At 40.6% G+C, this 17,542-nt stretch overlaps 1 protein-coding gene across 1 annotated transcript; it reads left to right on the top strand.

Moving 5' to 3' along the window:
• Nucleotides 1-772: 772 nt before the first annotated feature.
• PRSS35 (serine protease 35) lies at nt 773-2,291 on the top strand. Its single transcript, XM_010176701.2, has one exon. The coding sequence runs from the start codon at nt 773-775 to the stop codon at nt 2,012-2,014; it is 1,242 nt and encodes a 413-aa protein (XP_010175003.1). The 3' UTR covers nt 2,015-2,291.
• The last annotated feature ends 15,251 nt before the right edge of the window (nt 2,292-17,542 follow it).

The raw sequence follows: 17,542 nt of genomic DNA, 5'->3' as shown, positions 1-17,542 counted from the left end.
GAAAGCATTTAAAATGGGACTTGCCACCTTGTTTAGGTGCCCAAATTACTCCATCTGTTGCATCCAGACAACATAAACTTTGAAAAGGAAAAGGACATCTTTCTAAGTTGGTTTCTTGGGAGAGCAATTGGCAAAGTGCCATTTTCCATAGCAGGCAGATTCACCGGTCTTAGCTGGGTGGGTAATGCAGAACCATTGGTGACTTTTAGGTCACTTTAAGCTGCTATTTTTTGGCCATTACATTAAAAAGCACAATTGGTCTGGTTTCCTATGGATTCCTAAGTCTTACAAGTGTAGTCTGTCTGTCCACTTCTGCCTGGATCCCAACTTTTCAATGTGACTTTTTAATTCCTTGGTGGTTTTCAACCATGTTCTACCTACAAGTAGTAGCTATAGGGAAGAGAAGCAGAAGCATAAAACATGATTGCATTCCTGTGGGATAAATGAAAACAGGCACCATACAGAGTGGAATGACTCAGACTACTGCCCCACTGAGGGAAAAACTCAGCTGTTTCCACCTTCCAGTGGGTAGCTCAGCACACATGCTGGCTGACTCATCTATGCCCCTCTTGCTAGAGACTGTCTGAAGCATCAGAAGCAGTACAGGGAATATCTGAGGCATTTCTATATTGGGCAGAGTATTAAATTCTGTTCCACTGATGTCAGTGCTAATATTGTATGATTATACTTTGTCGATACTAAGATAACTCTGTATATTTCCAACACATATTTTTTAAATCTCTCTTTCTTGTTTTAGAAAAAAATAGATAAAATGGAGCACATGTTACTGCTATTCATATTTTTCATACCTATATTGGGTCTCACTAACGGAACAGAAACAGAACAAGATTTTACTTGGCACTTAAAGAAGATTCCTCAGATTGTGAGTGAAAGAACTTTCTCCCTTGACAGCCCTAAATTTGAAGCAAAAACCAAATTAGAGCTGAACAGTGTATGTGGAATAGAATGTCAAAGAAAATTGCCGTTGCCAAGCTTGTCTGACTTGAAGGACCTCTTATCCTATGAGACTGTTTTTGAAAACGGCACACGGACCCTGACTGAAGTGAATGTCCTTGGACTAGTGCTTGACCCAGCTGGAAACACAACCACACGAAGGTCTTCAAGAAAGAAGAGGCAGATATATGGAACGGACAGTAGGTTCAGCATCTATGACAAGCGGTTTATGACCAACTTTCCATTCAACACAGCTGTGAAGATCTCCACCGGCTGTAGTGGCATTCTCATTTCCCCCAAGCACGTCCTAACAGCTGCCCACTGTCTGCACAATGGCAAGGATTATGTTAAGGGCAGCAAAAGACTGAGGGTGGGCCTGATGAAAACGAAATCCAGAGGCGATGGCAGGAAACGCAAAGGTGCTAAAAGAAGTAGGAGAGAAGTTTCTGTGGCCCCAGAGGATCCCGAAGTTGCCACAGAACTAAGGCAACAATCCAAAGGTGGTGGGAGAAAACAGAGGAGATCTAGGAGGAAGCAGGGTACCTCAGATGGCATGCCCTCCTTCCAGTGGACCAGGGTGAAGAGTACCCACATCCCAAAAGGCTGGTTTAAGGGTGTCTCTGGCGATATTGCCCTGGATTATGATTATGCTGTTCTTGAGCTCAAGCGTCCCCACAAAAGGAAATACATGGAGCTGGGAATCAGCCCAACCATCAAAATGATGCCTGGAAGCATGATCCACTTCTCAGGTTTTGACAATGATCGAGCTGGGCAGCTGGTCTACAGATTTTGTAGTATTTCTGATGAGTCCAATGACCTCTTTTATCAGTACTGTGATGCTGAGCCCGGCTCCACTGGATCTGGCGTCTATCTCCGTCTTAAGGAACCGAACAAAAAGAAATGGAAACGCAAGATCATTGCTGTTTACTCAGGCCATCAGTGGGTGGATGTCAATGGTGAACAGCAGGATTACAATGTAGCAGTAAGAATTACTCCTCTCAAATATGCCCAGATATGCTTCTGGATACATGGGAATGATGAGAATTGCACACAAGGCTGAAGAGGGCTGAACCTGGCTCGCTTAGCACCCATATGACCACAGAGTGAAAGTCTGCTGCAGCAGTTACTGGAAGAACATCACTCCACGTCAGGATGTTTTTGAACTCAAAGCTCAAAAGTAATGTTATGGTGACTTGAGGAACACTGAATTGCTGGGGGAATGGGTAGAATTCTCAAGCAAAATATTTCTAATTATAATCAAGCCTAGATATGCACTTAAAATCCCAAACTATATTTATGTTTGCAGTTGTGATAAATTCAAATCACTCACAACAGAACAAAAAGAATGAGTATACCTGTTTGTCATTTTTTTTTTCCAAGAGAAGGATTGAAAAATTTTAAATTGGTATTATTAAACAATATCTATTTTTCCAATGGATTTGCTTTTCTCAGGGTTCTGTTCCAATTCTTCAAATGCAAGTTGTGCATACAGCACATTATGTGCAGAATGATCCAGAGAACTGCATGAGACCAAGTCATTATTTTGGCATTCTCTAAAGACCACAGTTCCATGTTGAGAAGCAGCAGTCTAGTTCATGCTTGTTAGTCTGGAAAACTTCCTCCTCTGGTTGCTGCAGGAACAATTCCGTGGAAATCCCAAATTTCTGTAGCTGAAGGTTAGACCTTAAAGACAAGTTTCACTTCATTGCTCAGTAAAAACAGCAGAAAGAAACTAATGAGCGTAGAAGTTTCCATGTTTGGAAGAAGAAGAAGAAATATCAGGACATAATTTAATGCCTTTAAATCTTCTTTGAGGAGCTATAGAAGTCTTAAAACACATGCATTTGCATTCCAATTTGTATTTGGAAAGCTGTAGGTTTAGTTTCTAGTCAATTCTTTAGCTTTACTGTAGGGAGAAGTCACTGACTTCTAAAGTGACTCTGACAATCATTTAGAACTTCACAGATAGATTTTTTGGGTGCTAACCATTTTTCATTTTTTATAAATAACTTTTATAAGAGTTCAGCTTCATAGATAGGATAGTATGTATTAGGCTGGGATTTGGAAAGCAGTATTTTAGTTTGGCTATATACAGTTTTGCAAAATGGGTGGTTTTAATCATATCGTATTCAGACTCCACCTCAACATGAGTTACAAGATTATACTCAAAATTTCTCCCAAGTAAATTATACCACTTCTGAATGGTAGAAGAACTATCCTGTACAATATAACAGATATATTGTTAGGTAGCAGCAGTAGTTAGCAAATAATTTGGTTCAATATGTTTGCTGAACCATATATTTAATGAAAACACAAAGTGAGCTTGACTTTTACACACCTTTAAACACAAATCACCTTTTTAAAAATTGTTGTTGTGTGCTACACAAGTCTATATCTTTTATTTTATCTCAAGATTTTGAAGCGCACAGGATTGTTATGGTGCTATGTTAATCTAATAACATAAAATGATACTGTGTATTTCTGCTCATATTCTTTGGGTTTCAATACTTTTAAGATTATTCACCACTACAATATTTCCATTTTTTTAATCATAAGTTTGTGCTGACCAAAATATGTTTTCTTTCTATGCAGAAGGAAACAATATAACAAGATTTTAAAATACTATTTTTTGATATCTTTAAAATATGCTTGTAATGTCTTTTGATGAAATAAGATAATTTTTAATAACCCTCTTTTTTGTAGATGATTGAAAGTATAAAACCTGACACCTTGAACGTGCAGGCAACTTTCTTTGTCATATTATTGCCAAAGCCAAAATTTAAGACTTGTTTCTATACCATAACTCGATAACAATATTTCATTAATTGGAAGAGATCTCACTTTAAAATAAACTATTTATTTTAATATCAACCTTTCCAGGGAACACTTAACTTAAAAAAAAAAAAAAAATATTTTATGTGATTGTTTGCAGAAACCTAATAATTTTTAAATTTCAGAAATTAATGTCTAAGATTTTAAGTTTTGTTTTTTTTTTTTTAATTGTTAACATCTCTTTCAAGATGTACGGCTTCGCTGACAGCAAGTTTAAATCACCTCAGTCCCGTATTTAATACTCTCATCTATGCAACAGGCCTACAGTACTCTTTAGTCAGCTCTATAATGTTTTTCTTAAGTGCCTTTTTCCATAGGTACTGTGACAAATAAGGTACCACATCGTTAATCCAATACAAATCAACCTAGGCCTATGGATTTTGTTACAACTACTCTCATTGTTGATTTGGGTTCAAAACTGATCAAGATAAGGTGGCTTAGTAAATTCCTTGTTTTGGTGAGTCTTATTTAGGTGTGCTCTTTAGGAGCAGAAATATAATCTATTTCTTTGTTAGTTTGGGAATCAGGGACAAGGTAAGAATGAAAAATGTTGATGTCAGCTTTCAAATGATCTTGTTATGACAATGATCTGCTATAAATACCTCAGCCATGACCTGAAGTTCTCATACCAGGCTGATAACAAATGTTTGTGCTCAGAGGATAAGTATTAGATGCTCAGTGCCTCATTGGATGGTACTAAGAGATTAAAGAGGCTGGCCAGAGCAACATAAAAATTAATCAGAACTGTATATGTATGCAGGCCTCTGTGTCTGAGTGCACATGCACAAACACATGCAAATGTATGGGCTTGTAGAGCACGTGCCATTTTGACGGGTCAGCGCCTTCGGGCAAGGGAATGCAGGCACAAGAAGGCACGGACAAAATGTTATTCCTCTTGTATCTTCATGCCAGGCAACACTTCAGTCTGCCACTTGGCCTAATAGAGAAGGAAATTATTTATGTAGTCATTGTGACTGCTTACTTTAGGGACTTCTGAAATAGTCCATAAATCAAGTACTTACACACAACCCCAGGAGGTCAATGTCCTGCACAGAGCTCTTGAGACCAGCCATTGCAAATGGGACAAGAATTTCTGAGCTGTGATCATCTCAGATTTCCTTAAAAAACTGCAGTTAGTATCTAGCTGTCAATGAGAAAATATGAGGAGGTGGTGTTCTTAGTAGCTCAGATCTGCTGTTGTCTAGGAAATTAGCATCAAGGCTGTGTTCCCGGCCCAGAAGGGGACAGAGCCTTTGTGAGGTTTCTCCCAAGGTTTTTTCCCTCTTTCAAGTACTGGGCTGTACATAACTTTTTTGTATCAGAACTAATGCTTTTCCATAAGAGTTGCTGTTGTACATCTTTTTCTTTAACTGTATTCCTGGCTTTAGGAAAAAACAAACTCAGTCAAATCCCTTTGCTGCCAGGGGGCTACTGGCAATTTGTGAAGTCAACAAGTAAGTTTTTCCTGGGCCAAAGATTAAGCTCATACACAAATCGTTAACACACGCAGACCAGCTTCCGCAAGGCATCTGTGCATGCATTTAATTTGGGGTTTTGAGACACACGATAGAAGTCAAGGGGACTATCTGCAATGTGAAAAATTAAGTCTAAGTTTGTATTATCTTCAGAAAAACACAGTGTTAGGTAGCAAAATTATTTCCATTGTATGAAGTATAGAGTATCTAATGCTTTAAAAATTGTTTAGAGAAATTTCTTGACTCAGTTTATAATTTACCATCCAAATGTTGCAGATTTATGAGTCTGTATGGAGTATGAATCAGACCAGAATATGGCTTAATTAAAAAAAATAATTCATCTACATCATGTGGAGGAGAGAAGCAGCTGGGGAGTTCCTCCTATTCTACTGATAACATGACCTGGCAGCAAACAGCAGTTAAGGCAGAAAGAGAGAGCAAGAGAAGTAGGTGGAATGGAAGACCAGGAAGATGGAGGTGATATGCAAGGGATAAAGAAAGTGTGAAAATAAACAGATGAAATGTCTGCAAGGTAGTAGAAGGACCTATTGTAAGAAAGAGTAGGCAGCTGATAAAGGCAGAACAGTATTAATTAAGATTTAAAAGTCACAAATTACACGAACAATCTCCTTTCGCTGTTAAAGATGATGCTCTTCTTCCCAGCCAACAGCACCAAAAGTTTTGTGAGAGGGCTTAGGTTCTGGCAGGGACCACTAGCAGGCAGAGGTTTTTGACCCTGATCTACAATCCCTGCCTAAAGTTGTAGGGATTACGTTTGTGCTTGTTTAGGGTCCTTGGGAAGCAACAGATCCATGTTCTGGCCAAAAACCTTGGCAGTGTGAATCTCCCAGCACAGAGTCACCAAGAGTGTGGTGAGTAAAGGGAGTTTCTTTCACTTGAAAAGTTTCTCAAACCTGACATTTTGTTGTGATTCCTATAAAGGCTGTTCCCCACTGGGGAAAAAAAAAAGAAAAAGAAAAAAAAACCAAACACAAAACCACCACAAACCAAAAACAACAACAAAGAAAACATCTCAAACTTGAAGCATTTAATTGTTGCCTCCAATTTCTGCATGTACCTTCAAATTCTAGCCAATACGTTTATTCAAACACCTTCCATTTGTGTTTGGTATCTTTGTAGAAAACTGCTTTTAATTTTACAGCACAGAATATTGCAGATACTTCCATCTACAAATTCCTGGATTAAAGAATGAAGGGGAAATAAAAATAAAGAATATTGTTAAATTGAAAGCTTAAAATTGCACACTAATCTCAAAGGATTTGGAAGTACATTTGAATCCCTGTTTCACCAGCCTTTCGCTCCGAGTGTGAGATAGCATTTAGGTTTAAAACCTCCAGAGGTAGCTTTGATAATTCCTCAATGTTCTTAGCTTTTTAAAAACTGAGAGCCAACTTCAAAAATGTGTTTTTATAATGTTTTTAACTGCACAAAATGATAACTCATTTGGGAAAATTAAATGCAAACCTTTGTTATATTAAGATATTATATGATGCACATACTATGTCAATAAATATTTTCTGTTGTTTTTCTTTTCCTCTGTCATGATGTAGTTTGTTAGCTATGGTGGTGTTACACAAACTCCATTCTGTAAATGCTTGTAACAGATTATCAGTGAATCATCTGGGATGTGGTCTTACAAGATATTAATGTCTCTTTAAATTTGTTCTGGGAAAAAAACCTCCCTGTCTACTCCTTTCTTCGAGATAATTATTCCATGAGCAAATTTGATGAGTAAAAAAAAAGTTGGTTCAGCAAGGAAATGACTCACAGATTATGCCACAATTTATTAATTCTGAAATAAGTAATTAGTTCTGTTTCTGCTATTAGCTATTGTTGTATTTTCTACCCCTGACAGCTGTTGAAGCAGGCCGAATTAGAAGTGTGTAAAATATTATAACCTCAGTTCTCAGCATTATCTTAACTCTGTGCCCTAGAAACCACTGCTGATTTGATCCCTGACAGAAAGAGGAGAGATTTTTGGCAAGGATGGGAGCTGCTGGAAATATTTAATGGAAAGTTTAGAAATTATTACACCAGTGATTAACAGTGTGTCTAATGCAAGCAATATTTAGTGGGTGTCTGGCAAGGGTTTCTCCACCAGCTCTAGTGGTCCTTACATGGAGGAGCAGGGCCACAGGGAAATAAATAGGATCACCAGCTTCATCACTGGAACTAAAGTCCATTTGGGGCTGGTAACAGGATCTAAATCATTTCATTGCTGGAGTCTACTTTTTGCCACCTTCTGGGAGAATGTCTTGTGCCCAAGAAATTTTTCTCAGCCCCTATCCAGGGAATACAAACAGAGACCCAGGGGTGACAGCTATGTCCTCTGCAGGGGTGTGGTTGCTCCAATGGAAGACACATTCCAAAAAGTGCTGTGGGTTTCACATTCCGGTGGACCCTTTGGGGCTTGAACTGGCATCTTATCCAAACATCTATTAATCTCTTAAATGTTATGATACAGCCCAGTTCCTTGTGTGGGTGTTTTGCTGTCATACTTCCAGTGCCCATCATTTTTAAAAAATACTCAAAAGGACTTCACCAAAAACCAGCAACTTAAATCGACCAAAGAAGTGGCATCCTATGCTGGTTATTATGTAGGTACTGCTGATGAACCATTCATTCCTCCTACTTGGAATATGTCCTAAGCCTTGATAGTGGCTTCTGCTTCAGCCATTTTTGCTAAGAAAAAAGATCAGATATACTGGAAAAGCTACACAAATATTTTGCAAAGATTGTGCCTCTTGGCAATTATGTACGCGCTATAGTTACTGCCGTTGCTATGGCTCTACTTCTTTTCCAAGTGAAAGAGTTTGAAAATATTGGATGAAACCAAGTTGGGCTGGTTTTCAGGCAAATTACTCAGCTGCCCTTTGGCTGCAGTTGCAGCATTCTCCCACTCCTCCCCTCCAGTTTAATTCCAAATTTATGGATTAATTGCTGGTTTCAGCTTTGCTTAATCAAAAAGACAAAAGCAGTCAGGAGACAGCACATGGCAAAAGACCCTTTCTGGCCATACCTCTCTGTGGGCATCTTGGAGCGAGGCAGGCCCCAGAGGGAGAAGAAGACGAGAAGGCAAAGGTGAAAGACCATGATCAAGAGCAAAAAAGCACAGTGCCTTACTGAATGGAAGAAAATATGATTTCTGTTTTTCCTACAGTGAAAGGCAACCCTAGTTTTTACATTCCTTTGCTTTTTTTTGAATGATTAACTCATCAGATAAATATTGTCGGCTTTTGTACAGGAGCAAACCAACCCGCTCAGTGGTGGGGATACAACATCCCCTCACTTGCCAGCAGAGGCTTCCCCTTCCCAACATACACACACACACACACAAAAAGACAATGCTAAATTACCCCAAAGGGGATTTACTAGCAATATGAAGGGAAAAAAAAAATAAATCAAAACAAAGTTTAAAAAGTAATCTCTAAGACAAACAGCATATTTTTATTTAAGTAAATCAGGAATATTTTGAAAAATACGTATGCATAAAGGCAATGGAGACTTTATAGATATGTGTGGCATATGGGTTTTTCTGCCACGCTCGCCTGTGCAAGGCATGGATGTGTTCCAGAGCTGCGGTGAGTTACATGGCGAAAGAACAACCAGTCGCTGGTTGTCTATCTCACCATCTCCCCACAGGGGCAGGTATTTATTGTGCTACCAAACCCTTGCTGCTTATTGTGAGTTTGGGCTCAGACCTGGTCTTCTTAAATGGTAGACATGAAGAAAGGCTTCCAGGCACATGGCCACTGCCATTTTAGGTTTTTATACATTTTACTGTATGTGTCCATGGAGGCTGTATGAAGTAATTTTTAAAAATGGTGGGTTAAAACAGTAAGCTCCAGCAACCAAACACTGCATCACATTCTCCTCTCATTTACAATGGTGAATCTTAGAGGGAAATTTGACCCACCACATATTATATGTATTTACTTGTTACAGAGCGATTACATTAGGTATTTGTAAACAGGTTTATTTCTTTTAGAAAAAAATGAAAAGGAAGCCAATACTCAAAAGGGAAAGTAAGTTGACTGTTTAATTTAGATATGGTACTTTATTGCTTGTAAATTAACCTGTTATAACAGTGATGTATGATTAAGTAATGCTGCTTATATGACTGATGTGCTTGAGTCCTTCACATAATCACAGAATTGTAGGGGTTGGAAGGGACCTCAGGAGATCATCTAGTCCAACCCCCCTGCCAAAGCAGGTTCCCTACAGCAGGTTGCACAGGAAAGCACCCAGGCAGGTTTTGAACATCTCCAGAGATGGAGACTCCACAACATCTCTGGGCAGCCTGTCCCAGTGCTCTGTCACCCTCACAGCAAATAAGTTTTTCCTTAAGTTTGTGTGGAACTTCTGCTGTTCCAGTTTTTGCCCATTGCACCTTGTCCTGTCACCAGGCACCACCAAAAAGAGCCCAGCCACATCCATTTGGTCCCACATTTCAGGTATTTATAGACATTGATAAGATCATTTCTCAGTCTTTTCTTGTCCAGGCTGAAGAGTCCCAGCTCTCAGCCTCTCCTCGTAAGGCAGGTGCTCCAGGCCCTTCATCATCTTTGTGGCCCTTCATTTCTTTCTTATTGATTTTTCCCTAACTGTTGGGACTGAATAAAATCAGGCATCTGTGCAATGACCAATGTGAGGTTAGTTTTCTGTCCCCACTGTGAAAACAGTGCCCATAAGCTTAAAAAAAAACCCAATAATACAGCTGCCATTAAATGTATTTTATCACCTTTAAAGTGGTAGAGAATTGTCTTCATGGGGTTATGACTTTGGAAGCAGTTTTGCTCGGTTATTTTGATGTACAAACCCATGGTACATTACAAACACACAAGGAGGGGCAGCTGTGCCTCTCCCATCACACACAGCGCACCCTCCTATCCCATCCCATTTCATCCCGGACTTCCTCCAGGAAAGGAAGCACCTTGACTAAGTGGGACAGTCTAGCCAGGGCCCCAGCCAGGAGCTGCACCAGTGGGGGGGCTCCCTGTAGGGCTCTCCTTGGCTCCCTTTGCTCCAGCCTTTCCTTCAGCAACTTCAGTTGACCAGAGCATCTTCACAGTCTCACTGTGCCCACACTTCCTTGAGGTCCTGTCCTTTGGAGCAGGGATAGTCTCTCTCTCCATAGTCAGCTATTTTTAATGCACTGTTAGCAACTTCATCTCACACTTCTCTGCCCATCTTGGGTTCTCTCTCTTGCAAATTCCACTTTTAATTTTTTTTTTAATTGTGCTCACTTTGGGGTTTCACCTCGTTTTCTTCTTAAACTCCAAACAGCTAAAATTAAATTAAATAAATAATGCCTGACCACTGAAAGAACTGGGAGGAGGAACTGGAATGCTGTGCTGCCATTCAGTGAGACCTAGACAGGCTGGAAAGCTGGGCAGAAAGGAGCCTAATGAAGTTCAACAAAGGCAAGTATGGAGTCCTGCACCTAGGGAGGGATAACTCCATGCACCAGTACAGGTTGGGGGTTGACCTGCTGGAAAGCAGCTCTGCAGAGAAGGACCTGGGAGTCCCGGTGGGCAGCAAGTCAACCATGAGCCAGCAATGTGCCCTCCTGGGCAAGAAGGCCAATGGCATCCTGGGGTGCATTCAGAAAAGTGTGGCCAGCAGGTCAAGGGAGATTCTCCTCCCCCTCTACTCTGCCCTGGTGAGGCCACATCTGGAGTATTGTGTCCAGTTCTGGGTTCCCCAGTTCAAGAAAGACCAGGAACTACTGGAGAGAGTCCAGCGGAGGACTACAAAGTTGATTAAGGTGCAAGAGCATCTCTCTTATGAGGAAAGGCTGAGAGACCTGGGTCTGTTTAGCCTGGAGAAGAGAAGGCTAGACAGGATCTGATCAACGCTTATAAATACCTAAAGGGTGGGTGTCGAGACAATAGGGCCAGACTCTTTTCAGTGGTACTCAGTAACAGGTCAAGGGACAGCAGGCAGAAACTGGACCACAGGAAGTTCCCTCTGAAGATGAGGAAAAACTACTTTGAGGCTGACAGAGCACTGGAATAAGCTGCCCAGAGAGGTTGTGAAATCTCCTTCTCTGGAGATACTCAAAACCCACCTGGATGCAGTCCTGTGCAACGTGCTCTAGGTGAACCTGCTTTGGCAGGGGGGGTTGGACTGGATGATGTCCAGAGATCCCTTCCAACCCCTGCCATTCTGTGGTTCTATGATTCTGTGATTCTGTCTAAGAGAAACCACTTCAAAGTGCTATTAAGGTAACACCTGCAAAAAGAGAACTAAAGGCAAAATCAGTGCAAGCAAATCAGTGTTCATAGATCTAAAACAACACACCAAATCTGGAGCCAGCCTTGGGAAATGCTTCCATAAGCTCTGAGTCAATGTAAACGCAGGCTGCCAGCTGAAGGAACGATCTTGTGACGTCCCTTACAAAACAGCTCTGGGCTGCTCTGACAGCTTCTCATGCCACGGATGCTGACTGAGGGAAAGGTTACAGGCTCTGGACCCCAGCAGCAAGCACAGGGTTTAATCTCCTTGACACATCCTACTCTCCAGGGAAAGCTTTATTTAATTTCACTGTTTTAACTGATTGCAAAACCCCCAATAATTTGATGCTATTAATCATATTATACTAAACTGTTCCCATAGCCTTGCAAGATCCACGGGAATAACAGTTTCAAGTGAAAAGCGAATGATCCCCGGCAGGGAGATGTGCCTGTGTGGGAGCCGTATCTGCACAGCACCTGGAGAAATTCAGCAGGGACCTTCTCGGTAGCCAGCTGCAGATGAGGTTTATCTCACCAGTTATTTAAGCCTGCTGCCAAGGTAATGTCTTGTTGCAGCAGCACAACCTTCTAGGGTTAATCCAAGGACTAAGCCTGGAAAAGAAAAACTATAGATGTTGTAGATAGGTCTTATCTGCAGCGTTTCTTTACGTACCATTTGTGAAAGTAAAAAGCACAACTCTACAGAAAGGGTAAAGCCTTCATATTCCAGTATGTACAGTGAGGAGTGCCTGCCTTTTTTTCCCTTTGATACCATTGAACAGCATAAATTTAAAACACTGTAAATATTGAAAAGAATTTAGGAAACTCCATGCTCCATTCAGCACTGGAACAGGCTGCCCAGGGAGGCTGTGGAGTCTCCTTCTCTGGAGACATTCAAAACCCTCCTGGATGCCTTTCTATGTGATGTCATTTAGGTTCCTGCTTTGGCAGGGGGATTGGACTAGATGATCTTTCGAGGTCCCTTCCAATCCCTAACAGTCTGTGATTCTGTGATTCATTATATCCTTATACCAGCCCTTTTTTTTAACATACAAGGTGGAGCCAGGGCTGTAAGTGCAGCCTGTTTGCTGAGCCCATGCTCGTCTCATGCCACATCAGTCAAAGCTCAACGTACAGAGCCAAAATTACACGGTCCTGGGACAGAGGGCTGCACCCACGAACTTTTCCAGGCCACAACGCTGCTTTTTTTTTTTTTTTTAATTTAGCAAAGGTTAAGTTTCAAGGCAAGTATTTTTAGACATATGAAAAGTCCCATTTCTAGATCTAGAAGCTAGCTCCCTCCTCCTCATTTGACAGAAAACTTTTTGTAAATTTTTAGGCTTGTCTCGCAAGGTCACTATGGAACCAATTATATCCTGGTAGAAACATGGTAAAGATACAGCTCAGAGACACAGGATTGGTGGGCAACAAAGTTATCTATGAAGCGGGTAATTGGCAAAATAACTGCAAGATTCACAGCCATTCTTGAAAGGCAGACTTAACATGATTTTTTTCTCCTACCTATTGACTAAGTGCATGGAAATAAAATTCCAAAGCAATTAGGGTTTGGGGGGGGTGTTGTTTTGTTTTGTTTTTATGTTAGTGGGATGCCAATGCCATTCTCTTCTCAGCAGAGGGCTTTTTAGGCAGCTCCACCAATTACAGTAGCAGGTAGTGCTACATGCCTTGGGGTAATCCAAAGGTGGTAGCTCCTGTGATGATGATCAACCTTCTACTAATGGGAGAGTCTTTTGGTGGATACCTAAACAACATTAAGATATTATGGCCATTAAAAGTCACAAAATTTTCCTTGAGAGCAGAGCAGTTCAGACCTGTGTCATGGACAGATTACTGCTGGTAGCTGTATTCTGCCTCTCCCTTTTGCCCCTTACACATTCACAGCACGTCAATGCAGCACAGCTAGCAAGGAAAAGAAACCTGTGCTCTGGATCTGTTAATGCTGTCATCATCTGTCAGTGGGGATACTCCCTTTGTTCTTTACAGCAGCAAAGATGATATTTGGATAGCTACTACGGTCCTTCTTCTGTCTCATACCCTCTGTCTTCAATCTTTCCTTGCCAGTCAAATTTTCTAGATACCTTATTTCTGCTGACAGAAGAAATAACAGTTCAATGCACAGCAAGGAGGAATCAGGTAATAGAGTAATAGAGTAATAGCAGCTTTCTCAGGGTGAAGGTGGTGATGTCCTGCAGCAGTGTTTGGAAAGGCTGTAGTGTGATGGAGGTCTTTTAGAAATATCTGTTGGGAATTATAAAATTTTAGCTTTGGAGTAGGGGAATAGAGTAGATGACTCTCTGTTTTCTGTGACTTCTATCTTACGATCCTGCCCAGCAGTCTTAAAGTGGAAACTTTGCATGCTCTGAAAGCATTGCCTTTGCAGTAGAGTGCAGCAAGCTGGGTTGGTCTTTTTATCTGTAGCAGAGAGCCAACTTTTAAGTGAAACAGTGTGCATAGAACTTTTACATTGGCAATAAAATGTTTTGGCCAAGAGAAAAATATTATATTTCACACAAGAGTCTGTTCCAGTACAGCGTAGATTGAATCAGCTCAGCTCTTCAGTCTGGCTAGGGGAAAATGATTTTATTTTAGTTGCATCTCTCCTCCATCTCTGACAGATCTATCAAAATACTGGACTTATCAGTTAAAGTTTCCAGCCACTGTAAGTTCAGTCTCAAACGGCAAAGCCTGCCTGGCAAGCTGAACTGTACAACTAGAAAAATAACATTCTGTAAGCCTGCCAGCTGCATTAAAAGTCATTAAATGAGAGAAGTGCGTCCATGACAGGCTTTTCATGCAAGCTCTGCTGAACTGGACTGTAAGTAGTTCATACACAAGACCAGCTACTTCATTTTAAGATTTCCAGACCAATGACTTGCAATATTGCATTGGTATAAAGTGTTTTACTTAAAATCTAAGTGAGGACTATTCCTGTGTTAGTCCCGAAGGGGTAAAGTTACAGCAAAGACAATATTGCGGATCTGAGATGGAGGATTTTCCTTGCTAATGACAAAAAGTGTCCGTGGGATACAGCCTGGCATAGGTATTGCTGCAACTCCCAGGGCTTGCAATTCTTTTGCAGCTCTCTGTTCCTCTGAAATCTGCATTTGAATGAAATATAGATGATTTGCCCATTTCTCAGTAGTATATACTCCCTCATCTAAAAAGAGATGGAGGTTGTAAGTGATACGCTAGCAAATTCTTTGAGGTATTTCTAAAAGCTGTTAAAAGCACAAACCACTCAAATCCAGCCCTCAACATCTGTTGGAAAAAAAAAAAAAAAAAAAAAAAGGTTGTCTGAAAAATCCACAAGCCAGGCTAAATGACAGGGTAGGATTAGAGTCAATCTTGATGATCAGTCATGAAGCCAAATGTCTAAAGAAGCAAAATAATTTAACAGATACATAAGCTACTTTATTACAATAAATGTTTTCCAGGATCCTGAAATCCTGGGGAAATCAATCCTAGATACAAAATATTATATTTTGGGTGGACAGAACAGTGTGACACTTTTCTAAATTGCATTTAACTGTATTGATTACAGATGTGCAAGATGCATATAGCAAACTTAACGTTACATCTTACTAACCATCAAGAACAAAATCTGTCAGGCTGTTTTAAAATCTTCAGAAGATAAATACTTCATTTAGGAACCACAAGGTCCACTTTTTTCTAGATAACTGAAAATACCAGGTTCTGGAGAAACCAGAAAGGTTTAAACAAACATGGAAATAAGTATCAGTTGTCCTGCAGTAACACAGTTATAGAGCTGCTTGGGAGAAATAGGTTTATTTAGCAGTATCAGACTAAAAAGTGCACAGAGCATTATAGACATACATACACACACACACACATTAGTTTTATAATTACTACTTACAGTCCTAAACAATAGCTGAGCATTTAAATAGAAAGTCTGCTTACTGTCACTATGTAATTTATTTACGTTACTTTGGAAAAAACCAGGATGTTTTGTATGGTCTCTGTTAATAAATGGGAATCAGCTTTCTCTCTAGTCTGCACAAGGACTATGGTAAGAAGGTTATTTCATATGCATATCTTGGATTTTAAAATATAAAGCCAAATAAATAGCCTAATTTTATTTCACATAAGTTTAGGAGGATGATTAAAAACAGTCCATGCACAAAACCAGATGCGCTGCTGGGTGATGTGTATGCAATTGGAGTCAATGGAGCTTTTGTGTCAACTAAAAGTGAGGTACACTGTATTGAATGCTGCCTTGCCTTGCCTCTCTCCCTGTCTGGGCACGGACCATGCCTTACTTAAGAGAGTAAAATATTTTAGCCATTCTACAGGCATCACAGGTGCTCAAATATTATGAGAGAAGCAAATTTCCAGCATGTCTTGCCTTGGAGCCAAGGGCTCTATAAGCTAATTCTGCACAAGCAGATTGTCAAGAAAGCATGATGAGGTAAGCAGCTGGATTTCCATCAATACCATTTCTGAAATGAGAGTGCTGTATTGAGCTACAGGAAAGTGTTTTGGTCACCCTGCTGCAAAGGTTCACAGGAAGAAACACGAAGCAAACTGCGATGCTGGCAGCACAGGACCCAGGCAGCAATGCAAAGTTGCTAGCTGCCTGCAAATTTTTATATATATTTAATTTTATATATATATATATTTAAAAATATATTTAAATATGTATTTAAAATCACGATAACTCACTCACAACAATCACTCATGTCCCCCAAAGTGCAGGGCTGGGCAAGGCCTGGTGTGTTTGTTCACCCCTGAGCACTGGGGATGCTTGATGGGTGCTAGATACTCTCATGGTGGGGTGGAGGTGAGCGGGGAAGCAGTGATTTCAATATATTGCTGGAAACCTCTTCTTCCAAGCACAAAGGAAATGATGGGCTCTATCCCAAAGGTGCACCTATAGAAATAGCTCCTAAAATTTTTTTCTCCTATAGAAGTAGAAAAGCCAAAACCTCAAAGTAAAAGCTTTGAGTGAAACCTCAAAGATGAAGCCCTGTGAATAGCAGAAGACAGTTTATGCAAAGGTTCAGAAGAGATCAGTAGATTCAAAGATGCTCTAATACCTAAGCCAGAATTTGTATAGTAAGACAATCTTACTTATACAGTAGGCTGGTCTCAACATTACCAATTTTCCCTTGTTTCTTCCTTTGCTAATCTACTAAGCTTTTTTTTTTTTCCATGTTTCAAAATAGAAGTGATTTATTGTCCTCCTTGATTTTTCAAAAGAAAGCCACATTTCAGGGGTTTGAAACTGCTCTTTCAGTTGGCTAGAGCCAGTGTGGTGTTACTCCAGTAAGGAAGAATCACTAAAAACCCTCTTGATTGATCAACCCAGACTGATAAGGTATAATTATAGACACATAAAGCATAGTCTTACAATTAACTTCAGAATTTAACTTGGCCTCCTCTTGCATTTAAGTAGCATTTTAAAATCCCCTTTATTTATACACAGACAGACTCAAGAGTGTGAAATACTGCTTCTTTTGAAGCCTGGTGTCTGCTTGCACCCGTACCTTGCTCTTGTGCACAACAGCTGTTTGCTAACACCCAAGCTGCAGGCCTGCAGCAGCTCACAAGGCTGAGGGCACAGAGCTGCCCACTCCCTGGGGTCACTCTGGACCCCCACTGCTCCATCACCCACCCCTTCCCTTCATTACAGACAACTTGCAGCCCAAAGAACACACACACCATCTATCCCCCACACCATTTCCTACTGCACCCATCCTAGCCCACTCCTCTTTCCCCTCCTTAGTGCAATACTGTCCCCACTCCCACACAGACAGGTGGCCTCTTCCCAGGCCTGGGTGGGCGAAAGTACAGACAAGGACTATGGGAAGGAGCAGTCTGATGTACTTAAGAGGGCTGAGGAGGATCCCTCCTACTCCGTGTGACAGAGATCCCACCAGCCTCTGCATAGAATCATAGAATTGTTTTGGTTGGAAAAGACCCTTAAGATCATCAAGTTCAACTATAAAACAAACCCTGCCAGGTCCATGTGATAGCTTCACTGGG

Source organism: Antrostomus carolinensis, unplaced genomic scaffold, assembly GCF_000700745.2.
Source record: "Antrostomus carolinensis isolate BGI_N321 unplaced genomic scaffold, ASM70074v2 scaffold461, whole genome shotgun sequence".
NCBI classification, from domain to species: Eukaryota; Metazoa; Chordata; class Aves; order Caprimulgiformes; family Caprimulgidae; genus Antrostomus; species Antrostomus carolinensis.
Note: the sequence above shows the minus strand (reverse complement) of the source record. Positions and strands in the feature narration are given on the sequence as shown.

Excerpts from the sequence above, each read along its gene's own strand:
- PRSS35 (XM_010176701.2), top strand. The coding sequence starts at position 773 with ATGGAGCACATGTTACTGCTATTCATATTTTTCATACCTATATTGGGT.